Below are 21,002 nucleotides of genomic sequence, written 5' to 3' on the forward strand. Positions count from 1 at the left end.
GGAGTGATTTTGACTACTTCTACACAAATTTTCAGCCCCTCAGACACCCCAGAAACCGTTCAGGTGAATTTCATTTTCATGTTTTTCCAACTTTTCTCGAAAAATCCCTCTAGAAGTCACGGGGTAACAGCGATGAACCTCAAATTCCTCTCGTAAATCGACACCGAGAGAGACGCGTTGCGTGCGCGTCGCGGCTCCCTTCAAGTGATGAGCCGCGAAGCTCGTTTTTTCATCAAAAAAGTTTAATTTTCTTCATTTTTTCTCGTTTAAAACCGACTTTTCGTATATTTACTTTGTTATTCGTTTGAAATACCATTACAGAACCAAAAAAATCTATTTTCAGTCCACTAATGCTGCGAAAAATGGACAAAATAAGCCTACAAGTCAAGAGGAACTTTTCAGGTTATTTTTTCCACGTATTATTTCCGTTTAGACAGTTTTCCCGTGGATTTATAGATAAAACTTTCAGATTTCTTCTTCAACGTCTTGTCAGCAGCTGAAATTGTGAATCTTCGGCTCAAATTCACCTTAACAACGCTTCTTCGAAATTCAATGTAAACTTTCATTATTTCTCTAATGTTGCTTTGTTTTTATTTTACTCTTTTAATAAATTTGATATTGTTTGAAAGACTTGTGTTGTACATGTCATTAGTTGTGAGTATGCTCATAGTTTTCCTTGTCTCAAATCTCTTTCAAATTCTTTGTCTTTTTCGTATTTTTTAGTGCCTATACGTCCAAAATAACGGTTTATGAAAACGGAAAACGTTATTCTAGTTGATTTTGACTTTTTCTTCGAAAAAAACGCTTTTTTATTGCGTTTTCAGTTGAGGAAAAGAGCTTTTTCATCGCGCTGAGCGCCGTCGGCCGCGTCGCGGCTTATTCCGTTCAAGGCGTCGCGGCTCTCGTGTCAACAGAGCGCGCTTTCGCGAGGTTCATTGCTGTTACCCAGTGAGAAGTACTCAAATTTCAAATCGTATTCGTATTCTCCGCAAAAAGTTATATTAGGTCCTGTTAAAATCATCAAAAAACCATTGCACCATTTTGAGATTTTTTTATTTTTTCAAAAATCACATAAGGGTCCCCCCTTATGAAAAACAAATTTTCACGAAAAAAATATTTTGTTCCGAAAATAATTAGAATATTGAAAAAAAGAGTTAGAATAAACCAATTCCGAGATTATACATCTCAGAAATTGGTTTGAACCGATTTCGTTTTTTTTCTGCATCGAAATTTTTTCCCATTTTTTGACGTTTTCATCAATATTTTGTACTGAAGTACACAAATTTCAAGTAATGTACTTGATACTCGCTAAATTTAACAAATAATCAAAATAAGACAAATGGAAAACCATTGGACCATTTTGAGATTTTTCCATTTATTTCGAAAATCACATAAGGGTCCCCCCCCATGGAACAAAATTTTTATCGAAAAAATATTTCAACATTATTTTGATTCAAAAACGTTCAAAACTCTTTTACTAAACGTCTCATAATGTTGCGTCAATGTTCTGAACGTTTTTGAATCAAAATAATGTTGAAATATTTTTTCGATAAAAATTTTGTTCCATGGGGGGGGACCCTTATGTGATTTTCGAAATAAATGGAAAAATCTCAAAATGGTCCAATGGTTTTCCATTTGTCTTATTTTGATTATTTGTTAAATTTAGCGAGTATCAAGTACATTACTTGAAATTTGTGTACTTCAGTACAAAATATTGATGAAAACGTCAAAAAATGGGAAAAAATTTCGATGAAGAAAAAAAACGAAATCGGTTCAAACCAATTTCTGAGATGTATAATCTCGGAATTGGTTTATTCTAACTCTTTTTTCAATATTCTGATTATTTTCGGAACAAAATATTTTTTTCGTGAAAATTTGTTTTTCATAAGGGGGGACCCTTATGTGATTTTTGAAAAAATCAAACAATCTCAAAATGGTGCAATGGTTTTTTGATGATTTTAACAGGACCTAATATAACTTTTTGCGGAGAATACGAATACGATTTGAAATTTGAGTACTTCTAGAGGGATTTTTCGAGAAAAGTTGGAAAAACATGAAAATGAAATTCACCTGAACGGTTTCTGGGGTGTCTGAGGGGCTGAAAATTTGTGTAGAAGTAGTCAAAATCACTCCTAACATGTTGCCAAAGTTTCCTGAAGTTATTTGAAAAATTGAAATTTTTATGAATTTTTGGGTGAAAAGTCAATTATTGGTCATATTTTCCTATGATGACGTCATAGAGTACTGGTGACATATTTTTTGTAAATCACTACCATAGGGGTACATATGCTGTAAAAAGAGTTTGGATTGAAACAACTTTTTGCAACTGTGCCAAGGCCCAACACAAACATTCTCACTCTTACAGATAGTGCCTCTTAAGCATTTTTTGTGTTTAGAAGAAAATTTCAGCTCAACACCTTCATTGTGAAAATTTTCAAAATGTGTGGAATTTTAGGGTTTTTTTCATGAAATCGTTTTTATCTCGGCAGTGACCTGAGAAGACGAGAGTTTTTATTTGAAATTCGGAATCTACATAAAATTTGGTATTGGAAACATGCTGTCCCTACTCGTATTCCGAGGACCGAAGTACGGTTTTTGGGGGAAGAATGAGAAAAACTGGGATTTTAATTTTCGAGGTCCTCCGGTAAATCATTTTTGATGTTTCAAAACTACGGTTTTTAAAGTTTTTTTATTCAATCATGTCATTTTTCTTCTGTCCCGACACAATTTTCGATTATACCACGAAAATATATTCGAAAAAATTGAATTTTTTGAAATTTTGAAATTTTTTTCTGAAATGAATTATTTGAACTGAAATATGAAGGATACCATTATAAAACTAGGAGGATATGATTGAAACATAATTTAGGTTTATGAAACAACTGATTTCCATCCAAGATGAAATTCGGCGAAATGCTCAACTTGGGAAGTTGATGCAAAGGAACTTCATACTTGCAACGTTATTCGACTGAATACTGTGTTGAATCTGACAGGAAAAGTGAGTTTCATAAACCTAAATTATGTTTCAATCATATCCTCCTAGTTTTATAATGGTATCCTTCATATTTCAGTTCAAATAATTCATTTCAGAAAAAAATTTCAAAATTTCAAAAAATTCAATTTTTTCGAATATATTTTCGTGGTATAATCGAAAATTGTGTCGGGACAGAAGAAAAATGACATGATTGAATAAAAAAACTTTAAAAACCGTAGTTTTGAAACATCAAAAATGATTTACCGGAGGACCTCGAAAATTAAAATCCCAGTTTTTTTCATTCTTCCCCCAAAAACCGTACTTCGGTCCTCGGAATACGAGTAGGGACAGCATGTTTCCAATACCAAATTTTATGTAGATTCCGAATTTCAAATAAAAACTCTCGTCTTCTCAGGTCACTGCCGAGATAAAAACGATTTCATGAAAAAAACCCTAAAATTCCACACATTTTGAAAATTTTCACAATGAAGGTGTTGAGCTGAAATTTTCTTCTAAACACAAAAAATGCTTAAAATAGTGTCTACAATACTTTCCCGTTGAGATTTCATACCTAACTACTTCAGGAAAAATTTTCGAAAAATATCGATTTTTTGATTTTCCTAGGTACCTAGGTGACGGACCCGGCCAAAAAGTACCTCAATTTGCTGAAGACACTTGATACTATCTTTGATCAAAATTATAGGCAAATCGGAGATGGTAAACTTTTTTCGTGTGCCTATGGTCAGTTGATCGATGCTCGATCGACTCGGAGAGTGCGTCTTAACTTGTTGGAATGATGTCATGAAATTGGTGCAATGATAGAAGTAACATGTAGTGGTGCACTTCTCTCGGACAAACTGACTTAAATTCTGAAAAGTTGAGCCAGTTTGCCCGAGAGAAGTGCACCACTATATGTTATTTATATCATTGCCCCAATTTCATGACATCATTCCAACAAGTCAAACAATTCGTCTCCACAATTCATTCAACTTTCGTAGGTGTGATGGCTGGAAGAAGGACCCTCCTGTCCAAAGAAACCATGACGGACGGACGGAAAACGATAAATATTTGTTTGTTTGAATTAGGATATTTGATCCATTGAACAGGAAGATGAGATTAGATCGCACTGGATTTAACATGAGATCCTTGGTGGGTGAAATTGAGATTTTGTTGCTGCTGTTGTACCCATTGATTTGAGTGTAATTTATCCACATGAATGGTGTGCACGATCATTTTGATTGATCCGAATTGATTTGACTTGTCCTAACTGATTTCTTTTTTTTTCTGTATTTACATATTGATTGATTATTGATTTGAAATTGGAAGATTGTTTTCCTCTCCCAGTAGAATTATATCTTGATTAATAGTTTCTTGTGTTGTATTGTCCTCCGACTCATTACTATCATTTCCAATCCTTGAAACCTCCAGATGAATTTCAGCATCTTCTTGGCAGTTGGAAAGTAAATTAACTGGAATGAGCACACGATCTATTTGTCCACTATTATCGTTGTTATCCACATGATATTTCTTCTCAGATGGATCTTCATCGTGATCCATTCCACCACGTATGTCATTTTCCAATCTTTCAAAAGTATCCTCTTCGCCAATCGGGGTATTGTTGCCGTCATTATCAGAACGATTCCGGATCCATAAGCCACTCCTCAATCTTATTTCACCGTAATCGTCCGGCTGGATTGGTTGCCGCGGAATTTGAAAGTTTGACAAATTGATGTCCATTTTCAAGAAAGCACAAACTAGATCTGCAAATAAATAAAAATTATACTTGTAAATTAAATAAATTATATTTGTGAGCATCTGCGCGGGTGGGTTGAAAACCACAAAATGCCCTATGAATAATTTCCTCGAAAATTAAAAAGAAACTATGCTAGTAAAATCACATCCTCACTGGCGAAATCAGCATCTCACGCAATGAAACTTTCTCGAAGTGCAGATCATAAACCCCAGTCTGGACACCTTTCAGAGCAGCTAGGCATTAAATTTAAGTCTGTTCAAAGAGATACAGGAAAGCCGGGACTACCAGGAACTTGCGTTATTTCTATCTACCCGTGTATCGTGAGAGTTTTATTCAGTAAAAAGACATCTCACACTACAGAACTTCCAAATCCAAGTTTTCTCTATATTCCTTTCGCATTTCTCTAGAATTACATTATTTTAAGAGAGAAAACTTACAGTTTTGTCTGCACCGCGAAACTCCGAGGAGTGAAGAAAAGTTCGTTATCATAATACATTTCAGCTGTTATCAGGGAGTGTCGCGATAGACTAGTCAAAACGAAGAGGAGCAGAAGAAGGTTTTTTGTGCAGGAACTGATATTCAATCGATGACTGTCACATACAAACAAAAAATATAGAGCAGATTCCATTGAAAAGACAAAACACGTTTCAATATATTCGAGCTTGGTAAGTTCTATGAATGTGCCGAACTTGATAAAAACTACACACAAATTCACTGAGATGTGTGTCCTCTACCGATACGATTCGGAAATGAACAACTTGATAAATGTGCCAAATTTGATAAAAACTGCTCACAAATTTATCTATTTTTATGACGCGCACTGTATCGTTATATTCGAGGCAGTATTTGTTTTTGTACGAAGTCTTCATTCTTTCATTAAAAATCGAAAAAAAAAGTAATAAAAAACCGAGAAAATTATTTTCATCTCTTCATGTTCGTTATTCCGAGATTCGTGAAAGATCAACATTTTTGGGATGTTTTTGAATACTAGAGGTCAGAATATCCATATTCTCGAAACATCTTGCCTAGATTGCAGAAAAATTGGGTCTCGGGGTTTGAGTGATATTCTGCAACTGGGTAGCGATATCACTCATTGTTGGACGATCTGCTGCATTTTCCAGCCAGCAACTCTAAAATATGTTGAAAGTTGAATCTGGAAACACCCAAACTGTGACTTACTTGAATAGTTTTCTGAATATCAGGATGGACATTGACAGGAATCTGCATTCGATATCCTTCTCGAACTTTCTGATGAACTTCAGCTGGACTCATTCCTGGATATGGCTCGATTGCACTGTTGTATATCTCCCAACACATTATTCCATATGCCCAAACATCAGCTTTCTGAGTATATGATCCAGTGATCAATGTCTCCATTGCCAACCAACGAATCGGAACTTTCTTATTCATATCCATCTGATAAGTGGAACCAGTCCGAGTCAGTCCGAAATCTGATATTTTTACTTTTTGATCTCCATAAAGACAGTTTCTCGCAGCAATATCTCGATGAAGAACTGGTCGAGAATGAAGATATTCCAGCCCCCAAGCTGCTTGGAGAATCATTTCATTTCGAGTCTCGACTGGAAGATTCGGATTCTTTTTCAGATAACTGTCGAGAGCACCATTCGAAGCCTGAATGAGAAAATATTGGAATGGAACAGTGCCTGAAACATGATATTACTAGTTCCATAACCATATAAAGAGGCTCCTCAAGTACTGCAACACCATAAAATTTGACAATATTCGGATGACTCATCGTCTTCAAATGCCTCGCCTCACACATGAATTCCTTGATTTGTTCTTTGCCCATTTTCTCTAATTTTGCTTGTTTCACAGCCACTTGTACCCCTTTAATCATTCCTTTTCGTTTGAATATTCCCATTGAAACTTCTCCAAAAGCTCCTTGTCCGAGTTTCTGTTTAATTGTAATCCATTCATGTTCGAGTTCCCATGGTTGACGAGAAATAGGACGAAGTAAACGGACAACGGCAGTTTCTTCATTCTGGACTGCTGGTTTCAGGTAATAACTGATGAGAGCTTGTGGAGATTCGAAAGAAAACGTGTTATCAATCCAAAATTTTTGATTTGCAGAGTGAATTACCAGATGTTTGACCTGAGGAAGGTAAACACTAAGTGGTATCAGTGCGACTTTCCCACTTACTGCTGCGTTCTCTTCTAATAGTTTATCATGTAACACACTTAACACATATGATCTCTGCTCTCCAGGTTTTGGTTCAGTTATACGAACAACAAAATCCCCGTTTTCTTTCAATAACAAGCGAACATCTGCACGTGGAAGTAGGCCATGATAATATTGTTCGTTATTGATAACTCGTTCGCTTGAATAACTTCTGAAAAGGGAAATGGCATTTATATTTGACAGATGTGTCAGTCACCTTGTATGTTTTCGAAGTCGCTTATTGATTTTATTCTGTGAAGATCCACTTTCGTTACTGTAACTTCCTGATTTCATGTTCAATCTCTCGTTTTAAATAAAACGAAGGTTCCGGATTTAAATAATAGGAATAAATCATTTCGCTTATCAAAAAGATTTAAATCACGTTGAAATCACAATAATATTATTCAAACACTTTGATATTTTTAGAACTCCCAGACTGCGAATATTACAGAAAATCTGTTCTACTACCAGTAACTTTGACCATTTCACAATATGTATTTAGAAAATCGTCCGAACTTCTATTCTCTCAGAGAACAATTGAATGTTTTGTAGAAATCTTTTTCAATTCCTCTATCTTCTCAACAACTCTTATCAGCAAACACGCCTTTTTTCAAACTTGAATAAATCAATGATATTTCACAGTTCAACGATTTAAGTCAACCATGACAAGATCAAACATTTTCTTATCGTTTTTTTTGTTTCAACAATAACATAACTATACAAAGAGATAAGATATTCGCTGTTTCAAGGTACTGTATTAGCCAGTTAACTGTTGTCTAGTTATATTCAGACAATTTGAAACTGTAGATCTTCTTCACCACGTAGAGGTTCAGTACCATCGAAGAAGTTGGAACGTACAGTACCGGAATACTGTACGTTCACTGTTTTTGGGTTTTTTGATTTTCTTGATTTTTTTTTTGATTTTTTAATTTTTTCAGCGATGAACTGTGGATCTTGGTGGGATTGATCCAGAAATCTTCAACATTTCTGTTGATTGACATTGACATAGCTCATTCGAATTCTCTAGTTTCTTGCATTTGTCTTGTATTTGAATTATAACTATATTCACAATCTGATATATTTTTGACCCAGTTTTTCGCAGTTCATAAGTTTGTTGTCGGTAATCGCTGATAGGTTGAGAAGTTGGGAAAAATACTAGGTTTTCTGCAGGTTCTCTGGTTTCAAGTAGCATCCAATCCATACATTCACTTCTCGAAAAGTTTTCAAAAAGATCCATTCGAAGTATTAACTCAATCGTAGACATCTCCATCTCCAGTTTGTTCTTTCTGAGGGGTTTAGCCCAAACAGAAACAAAAGTTTCAGTAGTTCATTCAGTTCGACTTCTTGACATTAGCGAGGGGTTTGTTTTGTATTTCACAGTTTCACAGAGTTGTTTCAATTTCCTTAGGAGGGTTTGCTTTCTTCTCGAAATTTCAACTTCAATTTTCTTATTTCACAATTTTCTTGACTTCACTGATTCTCCAAGACTCTAAATCTTTTCAAAACAGCATATCTTCCAAAATAGTATGCTTCCGTTTCGTACTTCATATTAAGGTATCGACGCTTCTGATGTTTTCATTTGATTCTTCTTCCATGATGATATTTGGTTGAAGACTTCTGGTCAGTCCGCTCAAGGTGTTGCTCATTTCCGCATTGTACTCCGGTACATTACAATTATTGTCAGAATCTTCAAGTTGTATTTCTGATTCTTCCTGACAATTGGAAATTAGTTCGACATGAATAAACTCTCGATCAATTGTTCCGTAGTTGTCGTTATTATCAATATATGGGGAGTATATTGATACGTTCTCTTCTTCGTTATTTAACAATTGATCGGAGTTTATTATGTCAGGTACGTCTTCTGTTGATCTTGTTATAGTTGACGTACCTACTCCTTAAATATCGATCAATTGATTATGATTATTATCTTGGAAGTAGTCATAATCTCTCAAACCGACAGGTCGGAGGAATCGGAGCGAGGACTGTTCGGCGCCCATAGAATGGAGAATGGGACACCGAAAATTACCCTTGTTCTGTTGTTCTGAAATTTGGGAAATTTATGATTTTAATTATAACTTCATGAAATAAAGGAAGATATGAGAAGTTTAAAAAGAAAAAGCCTCGAAGGAGTTTTGTGATGAGGTAAGTTGTTTAATAAAATAAAATTAATCAATTTTTAAAGTGTAGATAGAATTCAAGAATCGGAAATTAATAGTTCCGGAAAAGCGAAAAATAAAAAGGGAATTCTATGACTCAACATACGAGAGGGAATAATGAAAAATATTAAAAGGAGCAATCTTTTTATTGAAATGGGCTTGTTATCACTGATAGAATACTGCTGCTCCGTGTACTTGTCAATGTTAGAATTGATAATATTGAAAGCCTCAAGAAGAAATTGTAATCAATATTACATGTTTGTCACACAATTTTCGGAGGAGGGAATATCAAAATCGATATTGTGTTAACTAGTTGTTTATTATTTTTAACAATAACATAACTATACAAAGAGATCATATATTCGTTATTTCAAGGTACTGTATTAGCCAGTTAACAGTTGTCTATTTATATTCAGACAATTGGAAACTGTTGATCTTCTTCACCACGTAGAGGTTCAGTACCATCGAAGAAGTTGGAACGTACAGTACCGGAATACTGTACGTTCACTGTTTTTGGGTTTTCTCGATTTTCTTGATTTAAAAAAAAATTTTGTTGCTTTTTCGGTTCAGCGGTGGAATTGCAGGAACCTTCCTTCCAAATAGATCGAAGAGTGGGAGGGAGAGTGAAAAGATCCGTCAATCCACATTGATTCACTCGTTTTCCAGTAATTCATATTCGAAATTTCATTTAGGACCATCAAATTTCGGCAAATTCTACAGGTCATTTCGATTGAAAATATGATTGTACTTGAATAGAACAGTTGGAAAGTAGAAAGTCCATTTGTTCTCGTTCACAGATTTGTATATCTGTAAGTATTCATCCATGATGTATCGAATGGTTCATCTTCTGGTTTTAGTCGGTATCCGTTCGCTTCCAGAGTATCCTCTAACGTCGGTGAGCACTTCCTTTGATACCGGAGCATCTTCCTGTTTAGGTGTGTTTTCCGGTTCCTTGTGATTCTCCTAGGCTCGCAATGTTCTACTTTCATCATTGACTTTTTCAGTCGGGATGGAAACTGTGAGAAGATCCGTTACCTGGAAAGTAGAATCTCCAGTGGATCACAGTTGCAATTGTTGCAATATTCCATACATGACGGCAAAGGTGGCTTCTTCCTGTGTGGGGATGGTTGTTTCTCCGGGTCTTTGAGAGTTCCCTAGGCTCTCAACATTCTACTTTTTCATCATTGTCTCCATGATATTCATTCTTCAGTTTTCAAAGAGTTGGGATGAAAACTTGACCTTCTTCCATGATGACATTTGGTTGAAGATTTCTGGTCAGTCCGCTTAAGGTGTTGCTTATTTCCGTATTGATATTGTACTCCGATACATTACAATTATTGTCAATTGAAGAATCCTCCAGTTGTATTTCTGATTCTTCTTGACAATTGGAAACCAATTCGACATGAATAAACTCCCGATCAATTGTTCCGTCGTTGTCATTGTTATCAATATATGGGTAGTATATTGGAACATTGTTCAGATCTTGTCGGTTCCACAAAAGATCGGAGTTTATTCTGTCGGGTACGCCTTCAAATTCAGATGGTATTCTTGAAAACGTACCCCCTCTCTCTGCATCGACCCTTTGATTATGACTTCTCTCGTGAAGCTGATTGGAGCTTCCAGTGATGTTAATTCGATCATAATCATTAGGGACGATGCGTCGGAGGAATCGAAGCAGAGACTGTTCGGCGCCCATTTTGATGGAGAACGGACCACCGAATAAATTACCCTTGTTCTGTTGATCTGAAAATAAGAAAAATTAAGGTTTTGAACAATTGCGCGTGCAGATGGAGAAAATTACGGAAGACCAATTTAAGAAATAAGAGTGTTTGAAAAAGGAAAGGAAAAGACATGGAAAGGAGATGAGAAGTTTCGGAACGGGGAACAAAAGTTTGAAAGTTTGGTGAAGCTGATTGGAGCTAAATATTTTTTTTAATGAAGAAAATGGGGATGAATTTAAAAGTTTAGAAGTAGGTACTGTATTAGCCAGTCTTTCATTGTCAAGATCTTACGATCTATCCAATAGAAAACTGTTGATCTTCTTCACCGCGTAGAGGTTCAGTACCGTCGAAGAAGGTCCGGTGTGTATTTTTGTTTTTTAATACACGTCCTTCGTTTGTTTTAGCATATTTTGTTCTAATTCAGTTTTAATATCACAGTATCCTTCTTCCGAAATAGTTGGAGGGAAGCTTTTAGGTGGATCGATTGAATCGTGGAAATCATTGCTGTTGTTGTCAGTATAGATCTCTTCCAATTGAATTTCAGTTTCTTCTTGACAATTCCAACTTGAATCACTCGCAGGGATGATGTCTTCATCAATACTTCCACTATTGTCATTGTTCAAGTCGATTGCACTAGTAGGTCTATCTCCGTTTTCCTCTTTGAATTGATTGAACGAAGACTGCTCGAAGTCCGTGTCATTGATGTTGGTGAATGCACAGTTTCTTTCGAACAAATCACCCATGTTTGGATCTGTAAATAACTTGAGTTATGTATGGTTCGACCAAGAGAACGAACGAACATTGACAGAAAAATAGCAATAAGAAATTGTGGCTATTAAAAGAAAATGGAATAGGAGACACAAAAGATATCAGAAGTTTGAAACGTGGAGACTGGAAGGAAAGAAGAAGTGGGAAAACGGGATATATACGAGATAAGGTTTGGAAACTAATGTTTCAGAAAGTATGGATAAAATAAAAACATGTATCGAAATCTATCAAAACAAGTTGATAATGAGGCTCACTGAAATAGTGAGATAGATCAACGAGATTCAAAATCTATTTGTATCTAAAGAAAAAAGACGAAGGAAAAGGACATAAATTCAAAAATTGGTACTGTATTGGCCAGTTTTTCGTTCGGATGATTTTGAAACCAATCCAACATAAAACTGTTGATCTTCTTCACCGCGTAGAGGTTCAGTACCATCGAAGAAGTTTCAAAACAGCACTGTACAATGCGGTATATATACAGTACTGTTTTAAACAGTTCCAGTCATTGCTTGACGTAGTTTGTAGAGTGGTGTACACGACATCGCATTAAATGTCGCGTACAAGTTCAGTGGTAATGCTGTTGACAATCAGAATGAGTTATCTGATGTCAAGTTGATCCATTGGAATATCACGTGTTTCCAGTTCAGGGATAACGGGAACATTGTATAAGAGTCCATCGTCGTCTTCGAGACTTCCTCCGCTTTGTATTAAATAATCATAAGAATAATCGTCTGATTGAATATTGCAGTCTTCTTGGTTGTTGTTACTTGTTTCGGCAGGAATGATATCATGACCCTCATAAATACTTCTGACTTCGTTGTTGTCCATAAACAATTCGTTCACATTTTCATTATTCCCTCTTTCTTTGTGAGAAGTATAAATATAATCTTGATTCATTCTGCCAGGTTCATCTCCGTTGATACTGATTGAATCCTCTTCAACTTGATCTCTATGACGATTTGCTTGATCTTCTCCATAGCTTTGATTTCTTGTGCTAGTTTCGCCATAGTCGATCGGATCGTTTGGTTGAGTAGAATTCAATGTAGATTGTTCGATTTCGTTGATGGTAGATATTGGTGTTGTTTCGAACAAATTACCCATGTTGGTGGTGGATCTTGAAACATAATTCATTAACTGTTTCGGCAATATTAATATAATTAAACCTGACGCAGTTAGAAGAAAACAAATTTAAGAGAAGAAAGGATGTTGATGTCTCATTCTAAGATTTTGGATCAACAAAAGTTTTTATCTATTATTCTTATCTTTCCTCTTTCACACACTCAACATCGGGCTCTTAAAACTTCTTCGTAGATCACTGAATCTGTTTTTCACAAGAATGTGCGAGAATTTCAGTTGGCTTCAGATAAACAATCTAACGAAATCGTTTATAAAACATCCAGCATGTGACAGAAATGAGAAAAAAGACCACGATCTTGAAGAACTCTAGTGAGTTTAGAAAAGGACGAATCGTAGGATACTGTAGCTGGCGTAGCAATTTAGGAAACATATAAGAGAAAATAGCCAGAATAGATATATGAGTCTCAGAAATTCGGAAACGAACGGTTTCAGATACTGGTTGAATACACAAGATAATGAACGGAATTACAGATATGTTCATATGTTTAAAACAGTGTCTGATAAAATGACCAAACTACATATACTATCAGTTCAACTTTTCTCCCAGGAAAAAACACCGATAAGATTCATTCCCTCTTGCGGAGAGTGCCTCTTCTCTCGAACTTTCGATCAGAGAAACGAGGAAAAAGAGAGTAGAAAGAATCAGAAACAGAAGTTTCGAGAATTGAAGAGAAAAATGTGTAAACACTAGCACGCAAAAAATGCACAAAATGAAAAAAACAAATGGAGGAAAGTGAAAAATTCAAAAAGACTGAATAACGAAACTGGAAAAATGTTTGTTTAGGTATTAAAGATGTAACAAGTTCGATTCTAACTTTAATTGGGTTATTCAGGTCAGTCGTCGAGAAACTATTTTCGACAAATCTCCGTTTAGCGTTACATGACCTGAATAATCCCATAAAAGTTGAAATGCTGAAAAGTTAATGTATTCGTAGCTGAATTCTTTATTAATTTTGTCTTAATTTGTTTCATAAATTAATTTTAATTAAACATGGATTAAGCATCTATGATATCATCAGGACCCGTTCTCTGATTATACTTATTCATCCAAAAACTCTTCGCTGCAACATATTTACGGCCACGCATAACCACATAGATGGCAAGTCCTTGCGCAGCTGTGAAGCAGATCTGAAATTAGAACAATGACGTCTGAGTCTATGAAGTTTTGCAATTAGTTTGTTAACTCTGCAAACCTGGAAAACAGTCCATCCCAAATCGAAACGAATGTTTCCAAAAACTCTTCTGTGAACGTCCATTGCAAATGCTCCCATTGTCAAAACAGTGAAAATGCAGTTCAAAATGAAATTAGTCATGTAGAACACAAGGAATGGGCTGAAACCAAAAGAGAATCAGTCTGACTTTATGAGCTAAAAACCTAACCTGAAAAAGATTTTCTTACTCTTTTGGAGCCCATAAAATAACAAAACATGACAGGGAAGACCAACGAGGAAAGCGAAAATAAGGTCGACTGAAATGAGTTTCAGTTGTTTCTGAACTGAAAATAGAGTTCACTTACTAATCTCTAAATGATCGATAAAAGGGTTCCTGCCTTGTCCACGAGAGTGAAATAGAGAATATGAGACACAAAATGCAATGGTTACAGCGAATCCGATAGCACATGCGATATATGAACCGACCTAGATTTCAGATTGAGTTCAGATTCATTGTTTATTATTACCTTCACATGAACATTTGTTCCGAAAAGCCGAAATGCTTTGTCATTTTCTCGGAAAGTAATCACATCCGAACCGTCTAGTCTGAAACAAAAACAATTGGAAGTGAGATATGCTGGCTGTGGATTTACCTCGTTTCAAATCTCGAGTAATCGACGTCTTGTTCATGTACAATCCCTTTGAGAAAATGTTGAACTTGGGTTACTGTAGGTACTTTTGAGCGCCACGAGGACATCTGGAAAACCAAAGAGATGTGGAGATAAGGGTTTTTCTAGAAAGAAGATAAGTTCTAGACATTTATTTCAAGCGCAAACAATAGAATCGAGACAAAAATTTGTATTCCCCATAAAGAAGGTCTCTATTTCAACAATAGAAATGCAAATCACAAAAAAAAAATTGGAGAAAAACCAACTGGTCAGATCTGCAAAAAAGGAAAGAGAGACCTAATCCTACAGTTTATATGATCCAACTCGTTTCTGCCATCAAACAACTTGTACACATAGTCATCTTCCATTCGGAAATTGAATGAATCGATAATAAAAGGATAGGATACAAACAGGGAACTATAAGAAGGAAAAGAAGAGAAGTAGAGGTATAAGAAGAGGAAAAAAGTACTACTTATTTGTGTTTTCAGTTTCTTTTTTGTTCAATGAACATCAGGTATTCAACCGGTTTACACGAACATATGAGAAGGAGAGAAGACGTTTGGTTTTTAAAGATAAAAACGTTGGATGGAGAAGAAAAAAACAGTCAACAGATAAGATCTTTGAAACTAGATTTACGCTGATAGACTATAAGTACGAAAGTTGATTCATCGAAAAAGTCAATTAGAAAATGTTGAAGAATTCTGAGAAGAACTAGAAGGTGGAAATGATCTTCTGGTAGTTTGAATGCTGAAATCTTTAAAAAAGCTCAATTTTACTGTTTTTTTTTCAAAAAGAGATCATTCAGATGAAATCAAGACAAGGACACGGAATCCACGTGAATTGGTTCATGTTCAGAGAAGGAAAAGTAGGATCTGCAGGTAGAGAGAAAGAGAGAATTCGGAAAACAAGGTCGTCTTGCTTTCCGAATCTCGTCTTCAGATCGCTCTCTTCTTCTAACTTATATTCTTGATTCCTCTTTTCGGAATAAGGAAATTGGTCTCGAGGAAGAAGAAGTAGTAGAAGAAGAAGAAGAAAATTTGAAGGGACAGAGAAGAAAACAAGAAACATTGAACGATAGAAGGTGTTAATTGAACGGAAGAAGATTGGAATAGAAATGGGAAAAAGTTGTAAACGGACATAAAAGGGTGTGGAAAAACAGGGAGTGGAGGAGAGAATAAGGGAAGCATTTTAATTAAAAATGAATTGGATTGACGAATGTTTTCGAACGGAGTGGATTGAATTGAATGAGGGTAGACGGATACTCAACATGAGAAGAAGTTTGACCTACGAAATAATTGACTTACAGAGTATCAGAAGAGTTCCCTTTTCTATCGGAAACTGGCTCAGCAAGAAATCCACATAGGTACGAACTATTTGTATGTGCAAGACTCGAGAATATGAGATATGCGTCGACGGAATATGTTTGAAAATAAGGTCCATCCTGATTATTTATTCTACGTTTTCGGCTGTGAGTCGGGGTTTTTTCAACATGTCATCATAAATTGATAGAGATTTCCGCTTGTATCTCATGTTGTCTTGCATTATTGTTTCCCAAAACTGATTTCTTCAAACTTTTTTCAAATTCTGAAAGGAGTTAATATGTATCCTTACTTCCTCATTAGGGATGCATTTATATTCAGCTCGATGAACTAGGAACCAATCAGAATGGGAAAGCACGGACCGTGATATTGAGAGGACGTAATCTGAAGAGAGCACTATTTTTGGAATATCTGAAGTAATCCAGATAATTTAATTGTCTTCATTCATCTCGGTATTTTTATTTTATTTTATGGCTTTCTCAATTTTTCTCTCGCAACAGGGGTAATCGATAGAATCATCTGATAATTTGAAAGATTCAAGATAAATTTAAAACTTTATATATTCTTGAAAATGTCACTATTAATCAAGCACAACTGGTTATTAAGAAACTAAAATTCTTAGAGGTAAACAAACTAACAGAAAAGACAGGAGAAAAGTGACCCATAGGAACATGAATATAAGTGGAAAACAGGGAAAATGAGTGAAAGACAGAAAAATTGAGAAGTTTGCCTAAAGAAAGCTGAAAGTTCTACATGAAGTTACGGATTTCTAGTCGATTTTGTGTACATTAACACGTATGCTTTTTGTTTTGAAACGAGACTTGTATCCACTGGTTTCACTACTGTATCGTCAAATTGATACCATTTTTGACCACGACGACCAAATGCAATGTAGTGGCCGGAAGAGCATCTGAAAATAGACTCAATCCAATGAATTTACTTACTCCCTTTGACAACTAACCCATAGCCAATATGAACTATAATTGATTGAAGATCGTAGACGCATGGCGGCTCATCGCTGTCCTGAAATAAATTTTTTCATTTTTACAGTTTGAAAACTCGAGATCCTAGACCACTTTCAAATTATGACAAATACTGTAATTGAGGAAAAGTCATTTTTGTTAATATCGGATTCACAGTAAAAATAGTTGCCTTTCTAAATAAATCTTTAGAAACCGGCGAAATCTGACAAAAATTCTAGTTAATTCTTTGAATTCTCTTACAAACCTCAGTCAGAAAATCGTCCACCGATAATCCTGCCATTGGAAACTCGATCAATGTATCAATCTTTCCTCCGTTGTCTCGGAATCGTTTTATGTGCAGACAAAGAACCTGAACAATTCAATTTCAAGACTCCTTCGAAATTAAAAAAAAACCTACATCAGGCAACTTTTTGATGAACATTTGTTTTGAACATGTTTGCTTCGACTTGCATTTAGAGCATTCCGGCTTTTCTCCCTTTTCAAGAAGTTCTTTTTGAAAAAATAGGTCGAGACAATCGGATAGACGGATTCGAGCCTTTGAAAGTCGTGGAACGTCCAACGAGAGATCTTGAAAAATACTTGAATAGAGACAACTCCAAAAATTATATTCTAACTCACCCATGAATTCATCCATTTTATTGCTACAGTTTCTGCATGTCTGGCAAATAACACTACTCTGTAATATTCCTTCGAAATGTTTTGAAATCGGTGTTACTTTATCATCGGGCATATCGGGCAAATGTCGGCATTTTCTCATTTCAGTATTCAGTTGATCCAAAAGATATCTCAGAAATTCATGAGAATCGTGCTGTCGGAAACCTCTAAATCTGGGACATGCAGAGACGAATGCTTCTCGAAATTCATTTGGAGCTGTCGGATCACGATAGTTCTTTGCGGACATTGATATTAACAACTTCCTATATTCATCAGTCAAAAAGCAGTTCCCGTTTTTCGAAAGTTTCTCATCTTCAACATAATCTTCCAGTGATGGGAGAGAAATTATATATTCACGAAAGTCGTATATACTTCTGAAAAATTGAAAGTTGTGAAAAGTTTGTACGAAGAATCTTCTCCCTTAAAAATTCGCGAGGAAACTTTTAAAATCAACTTACGCCAAAGCTTGCAATACTGCATTCATGAAGCACGTATTTCCAATATTCCTCAAACCACGTGGTCTACATGTTATTTCCGAAGCAGATGAAGCTGCGGAGACTCCAGATACATTTGTTTTCATTGAAGTAGGAGGAGGATTGGTACAATCAATGATGACTGCTCCTTGGAACGGAGTATCAAACATCGGGCTTACTTTTCCCTTCTTCCCGCGTTTTTTCTTCGATCCTTTCTTTTCGGGAGCCACGCGCAATTTTGTAGCAAAGGTGGTAGAAACATTGGTAATCCCTCTTGAAAAATAAACTATTGGGTTCACATTTGTATACTAGTTATGATGTACTTTTACTTCCCTAATCAGTGAACCAATAGCCATTTAGTTCGGATGAATGCAACGCTTCTGTATTTTAAACAAAAATTCCTACTGTACAACAAACCACAAAACTGGAAAATAGGCTAGAGGAATATTAGAACAAAACTGAACCCTACAATTTTGTACCCGAGAATTGGAAAATTAGTACCCTGTTGTACCCTAGAATTATTGTACCCTCAGAATTGAATGGCGAATCAAGCCATTTAAACTTATTCTCGGCTCAAAATGAAAAACAGTTCCTTAAAGAATCACTAGAACGAATTTAAAATAAAAATTATATTTTTGAAAAAATATTTTAGAAACTTACGGTGAAGATTGAGCTGTTATAGTCGGCCCTTCGCCGCCTTCTATAACATCCTCTCGGTCGAAAAGAAGTTTCAATGATTTTAGGACACCATATAAGGATGGCTCGAAATCTAGGGAGACCTCATCATCGCATGAATAACAATACAGCTCGAAAGTTATACAATCTATCACAACTGGATGACCCAAGTCCTCACAATGTTCAATGGCATGACCAGAATCATTTCTTCCGCAAAGTATACGTCCACAGAACAGACACATGAAAGATTTGTTGCAATTATCGCATTCGTCACAGAAAGTTTTGAATTTTTCTTGTGCTCTAAAAATATTACATTTTTTCCAAATCATTATCATAAAAACTCACTTGGATACTTTTCCACGATTCGTATTTCCTTCCAAGAACAAATTATTGTCTTCCATCTCCTGCTTTTTCTGAAACATTGCCTTGGGCACCCGTTCGATACATTGCTCTGCTTTTATGTGACTGCAGAGCATCTGGAAGTACATTAACCATTTTAAAAGATACCACAGACAGCTTGGAATTATGGATTTCAATCAGTTTTACAGGTGTAGAAAACGTTTGCCACTCAAATGGTTTGGAAAAAAATGGAAAGTACGAAAAACACTGAAAATTGCAAGATTTTTGTCGAAATTCCGCGAATCGGTAAGGAAATCTGAATAGTTTAGAAAAAATAAAATCCATTTGACGAGGGAGCATCCGTTGCGTGTAGACTGCAGACAACAAACAAATGAAGAAATACGGTGAAGCGACGGGTCTTACAGCGACCGCATGCGCCTTTAATCGGTGCAGTTGGACTGGCCTAAAATATTTCTCGTTTTTATGTAATTTTTGCAGAACTGTCTCGATTTGTTGTAACTTTTAAAACAATTTTAAGTAAAGATTCAGGAACATTAGAAAATTGTAATCTAATTCGCCTCTAAAAGGGAGCGTGTTTCTTTCCCATTTTTACCACGAGCGTTTATTGTTGAATGAGCTCCATTTTAATCTTAACTCATCTTGGTTTCATTTATTAATTTCATTTTTTCAGGTAATAATATTTGAGCGATGAGACTCAACTTCGCCTATCCAGCCACCGGGCTCCAAAAGTCCTTCGAAGTCGACGAGGAGAAGAAACTCCGCGTTTTCTTCGAGAAGCGCATGTCCCAAGAGGTTGCCATTGATTCTCTTGGAGACGAGTGGAAGGTTAGTGAGCCACTGAAAACACAGAAACGAAGCGATGTTTCTGTGTCACATCCTCATTGTTTCACATGCTTTTTCTTGACTGAAATGGCTGTGGAGATACATTGAGAGTCCAATCAGCATTTGAATTGATTGCCAGCTCTTCGTAAACGAGCGCTTTTCAGGGATATGTCGTCAGAATCGGAGGAGGAAACGACAAACAAGGATTCCCAATGAAGCAAGGAGTTCTCACCAACGGACGTGTCCGTCTTCTTTTGAAGAAAGGACAATCCTGCTACCGTGAGCGTAAGAGTGGAGAGCGCAAGAGAAAGTCCGTCCGCGGATGCATCGTTGACGCCAACATGTCCGCCCTTTCTCTTGTCATCGTCAAGAAGGGAGATGCTGAAATTGAAGGACTCACCGACTCTGTTCTTCCACGCAAGCTCGGACCAAAGAGAGCCTCCAAGATCCGCAAGCTTTTCAACTTGACAAAGCATGACGACGTTACCAAGTACGTCATCACCCACGAGAAGACCTTCCCAGATGGTTAGTTTGCGATATATACGATTAAAACAATTAAACTATTTTTAGGTGTTGTCAAGACCATCGCTCCAAAGATCCAACGCCTCATCACACCAGCCCGTATCGCCAGAAAGAAGTACCTTCTCCGCCAAAAGCGCAATCAACGCGCCAAGGTCCGCGAGGAGGCCCAAGCTTACCACAAGCTTCTCGCCAAGTACTCCAAGGAAGAGCACGATGCCAAGATCGCTCGCAGACGCTCTTCGGCTTCCCACCACTCGGAGACCGAGGTCAAGAAGACCGGAAAGAAGTAAACACTTTGTTGTTATTTTATTCCAATAAACTGTTGTTAAACTGAATTGTGGTTCTTCAAATATCCAGAGCTCAAAACTAAGTATGATATCATAGAGGGGGTCAGGTTCTTATTTATGATTCATATAAGAAACATGGAGATCTGGCTACTTCATCGGACCATAGGGTTGATGTTTGTTTTTTGTTTTTTAAAGGTTGTAAGAAAGAGTTTGTCAAAAATTTCTTACAACCTTTCGTGCGAAAACATCAACCCTGTGGCCGATGAAGGAGCTAGATCTCCAAATTTCTTATATGAATACATCTACGGTACGCACTAAATCAAGGATTCCAACCTTTCTGAATTATACTTATTTATGATGGTATGAAATTCTGAGAACAAGAGAATGGCGGGAGTATGGT

The 21,002-nt window shown here is 36.2% G+C and overlaps 8 protein-coding genes across 8 annotated transcripts; 1 reads left to right on the top strand and 7 right to left on the bottom strand.

Moving 5' to 3' along the window:
- Positions 1 to 4,279: 4,279 nt before the first annotated feature.
- On the bottom strand, positions 4,280 to 4,711 carry GCK72_002054 (uncharacterized protein; the record flags this gene model as incomplete). Its single annotated transcript, XM_003114754.2, has 1 exon — positions 4,280 to 4,711. The coding sequence occupies one exon, from the start codon at positions 4,709 to 4,711 to the stop codon at positions 4,280 to 4,282; it is 432 nt and encodes a 143-aa protein (XP_003114802.2).
- A 1,041-nt stretch (positions 4,712 to 5,752) lies between these two features.
- Positions 5,753 to 7,200, bottom strand: GCK72_002055 (uncharacterized protein; the record flags this gene model as incomplete). The annotated part of the gene is made up of 5 exons (XM_053723242.1): positions 5,753 to 5,857; positions 5,907 to 6,359; positions 6,409 to 6,840; positions 6,889 to 7,078; positions 7,124 to 7,200. 5 exons carry the CDS (start codon positions 7,198 to 7,200, stop codon positions 5,753 to 5,755), a joined length of 1,257 nt encoding a protein of 418 aa, XP_053591887.1.
- Positions 7,201 to 10,275: 3,075 nt separating this feature from the next.
- On the bottom strand, positions 10,276 to 10,758 carry GCK72_002056 (uncharacterized protein; the record flags this gene model as incomplete). The annotated part of the gene is made up of 1 exon (XM_003115134.2): positions 10,276 to 10,758. The coding sequence occupies one exon, from the start codon at positions 10,756 to 10,758 to the stop codon at positions 10,276 to 10,278; it is 483 nt and encodes a 160-aa protein (XP_003115182.2).
- A 402-nt stretch (positions 10,759 to 11,160) lies between these two features.
- On the bottom strand, positions 11,161 to 11,526 carry GCK72_002057 (uncharacterized protein; the record flags this gene model as incomplete). Its single annotated transcript, XM_053723243.1, has 1 exon — positions 11,161 to 11,526. The coding sequence occupies one exon, from the start codon at positions 11,524 to 11,526 to the stop codon at positions 11,161 to 11,163; it is 366 nt and encodes a 121-aa protein (XP_053591888.1).
- Positions 11,527 to 12,148: 622 nt separating this feature from the next.
- GCK72_002058 (uncharacterized protein) lies at positions 12,149 to 12,652 on the bottom strand (the record flags this gene model as incomplete). The annotated part of the gene is made up of 1 exon (XM_003114615.2): positions 12,149 to 12,652. One exon carries the CDS (start codon positions 12,650 to 12,652, stop codon positions 12,149 to 12,151), a length of 504 nt encoding a protein of 167 aa, XP_003114663.2.
- Positions 12,653 to 13,684: 1,032 nt separating this feature from the next.
- GCK72_002059 (uncharacterized protein) lies at positions 13,685 to 14,596 on the bottom strand (the record flags this gene model as incomplete). Its single annotated transcript, XM_053723244.1, has 6 exons — positions 13,685 to 13,816; positions 13,882 to 14,020; positions 14,069 to 14,156; positions 14,205 to 14,325; positions 14,373 to 14,445; positions 14,493 to 14,596. The coding sequence occupies 6 exons, from the start codon at positions 14,594 to 14,596 to the stop codon at positions 13,685 to 13,687; spliced, it is 657 nt and encodes a 218-aa protein (XP_053591889.1).
- A 1,989-nt stretch (positions 14,597 to 16,585) lies between these two features.
- Positions 16,586 to 20,269, bottom strand: GCK72_002060 (uncharacterized protein; the record flags this gene model as incomplete). Its single annotated transcript, XM_003114920.2, has 9 exons — positions 16,586 to 16,736; positions 16,788 to 16,849; positions 17,054 to 17,158; positions 17,207 to 17,376; positions 17,428 to 17,837; positions 17,922 to 18,209; positions 18,597 to 18,911; positions 18,957 to 19,087; positions 20,072 to 20,269. 9 exons carry the CDS (start codon positions 20,267 to 20,269, stop codon positions 16,586 to 16,588), a joined length of 1,830 nt encoding a protein of 609 aa, XP_003114968.2.
- Positions 19,659 to 20,605, top strand: GCK72_002061 (uncharacterized protein; the record flags this gene model as incomplete). Its single annotated transcript, XM_003114608.1, has 3 exons — positions 19,659 to 19,796; positions 19,958 to 20,318; positions 20,364 to 20,605. The coding sequence occupies 3 exons, from the start codon at positions 19,659 to 19,661 to the stop codon at positions 20,603 to 20,605; spliced, it is 741 nt and encodes a 246-aa protein (XP_003114656.1).
- Positions 20,606 to 21,002: the final 397 nt, after the last annotated feature.

Source organism: Caenorhabditis remanei, chromosome I, assembly GCF_010183535.1.
Source record: "Caenorhabditis remanei strain PX506 chromosome I, whole genome shotgun sequence".
NCBI classification, from domain to species: Eukaryota; Metazoa; Nematoda; class Chromadorea; order Rhabditida; family Rhabditidae; genus Caenorhabditis; species Caenorhabditis remanei.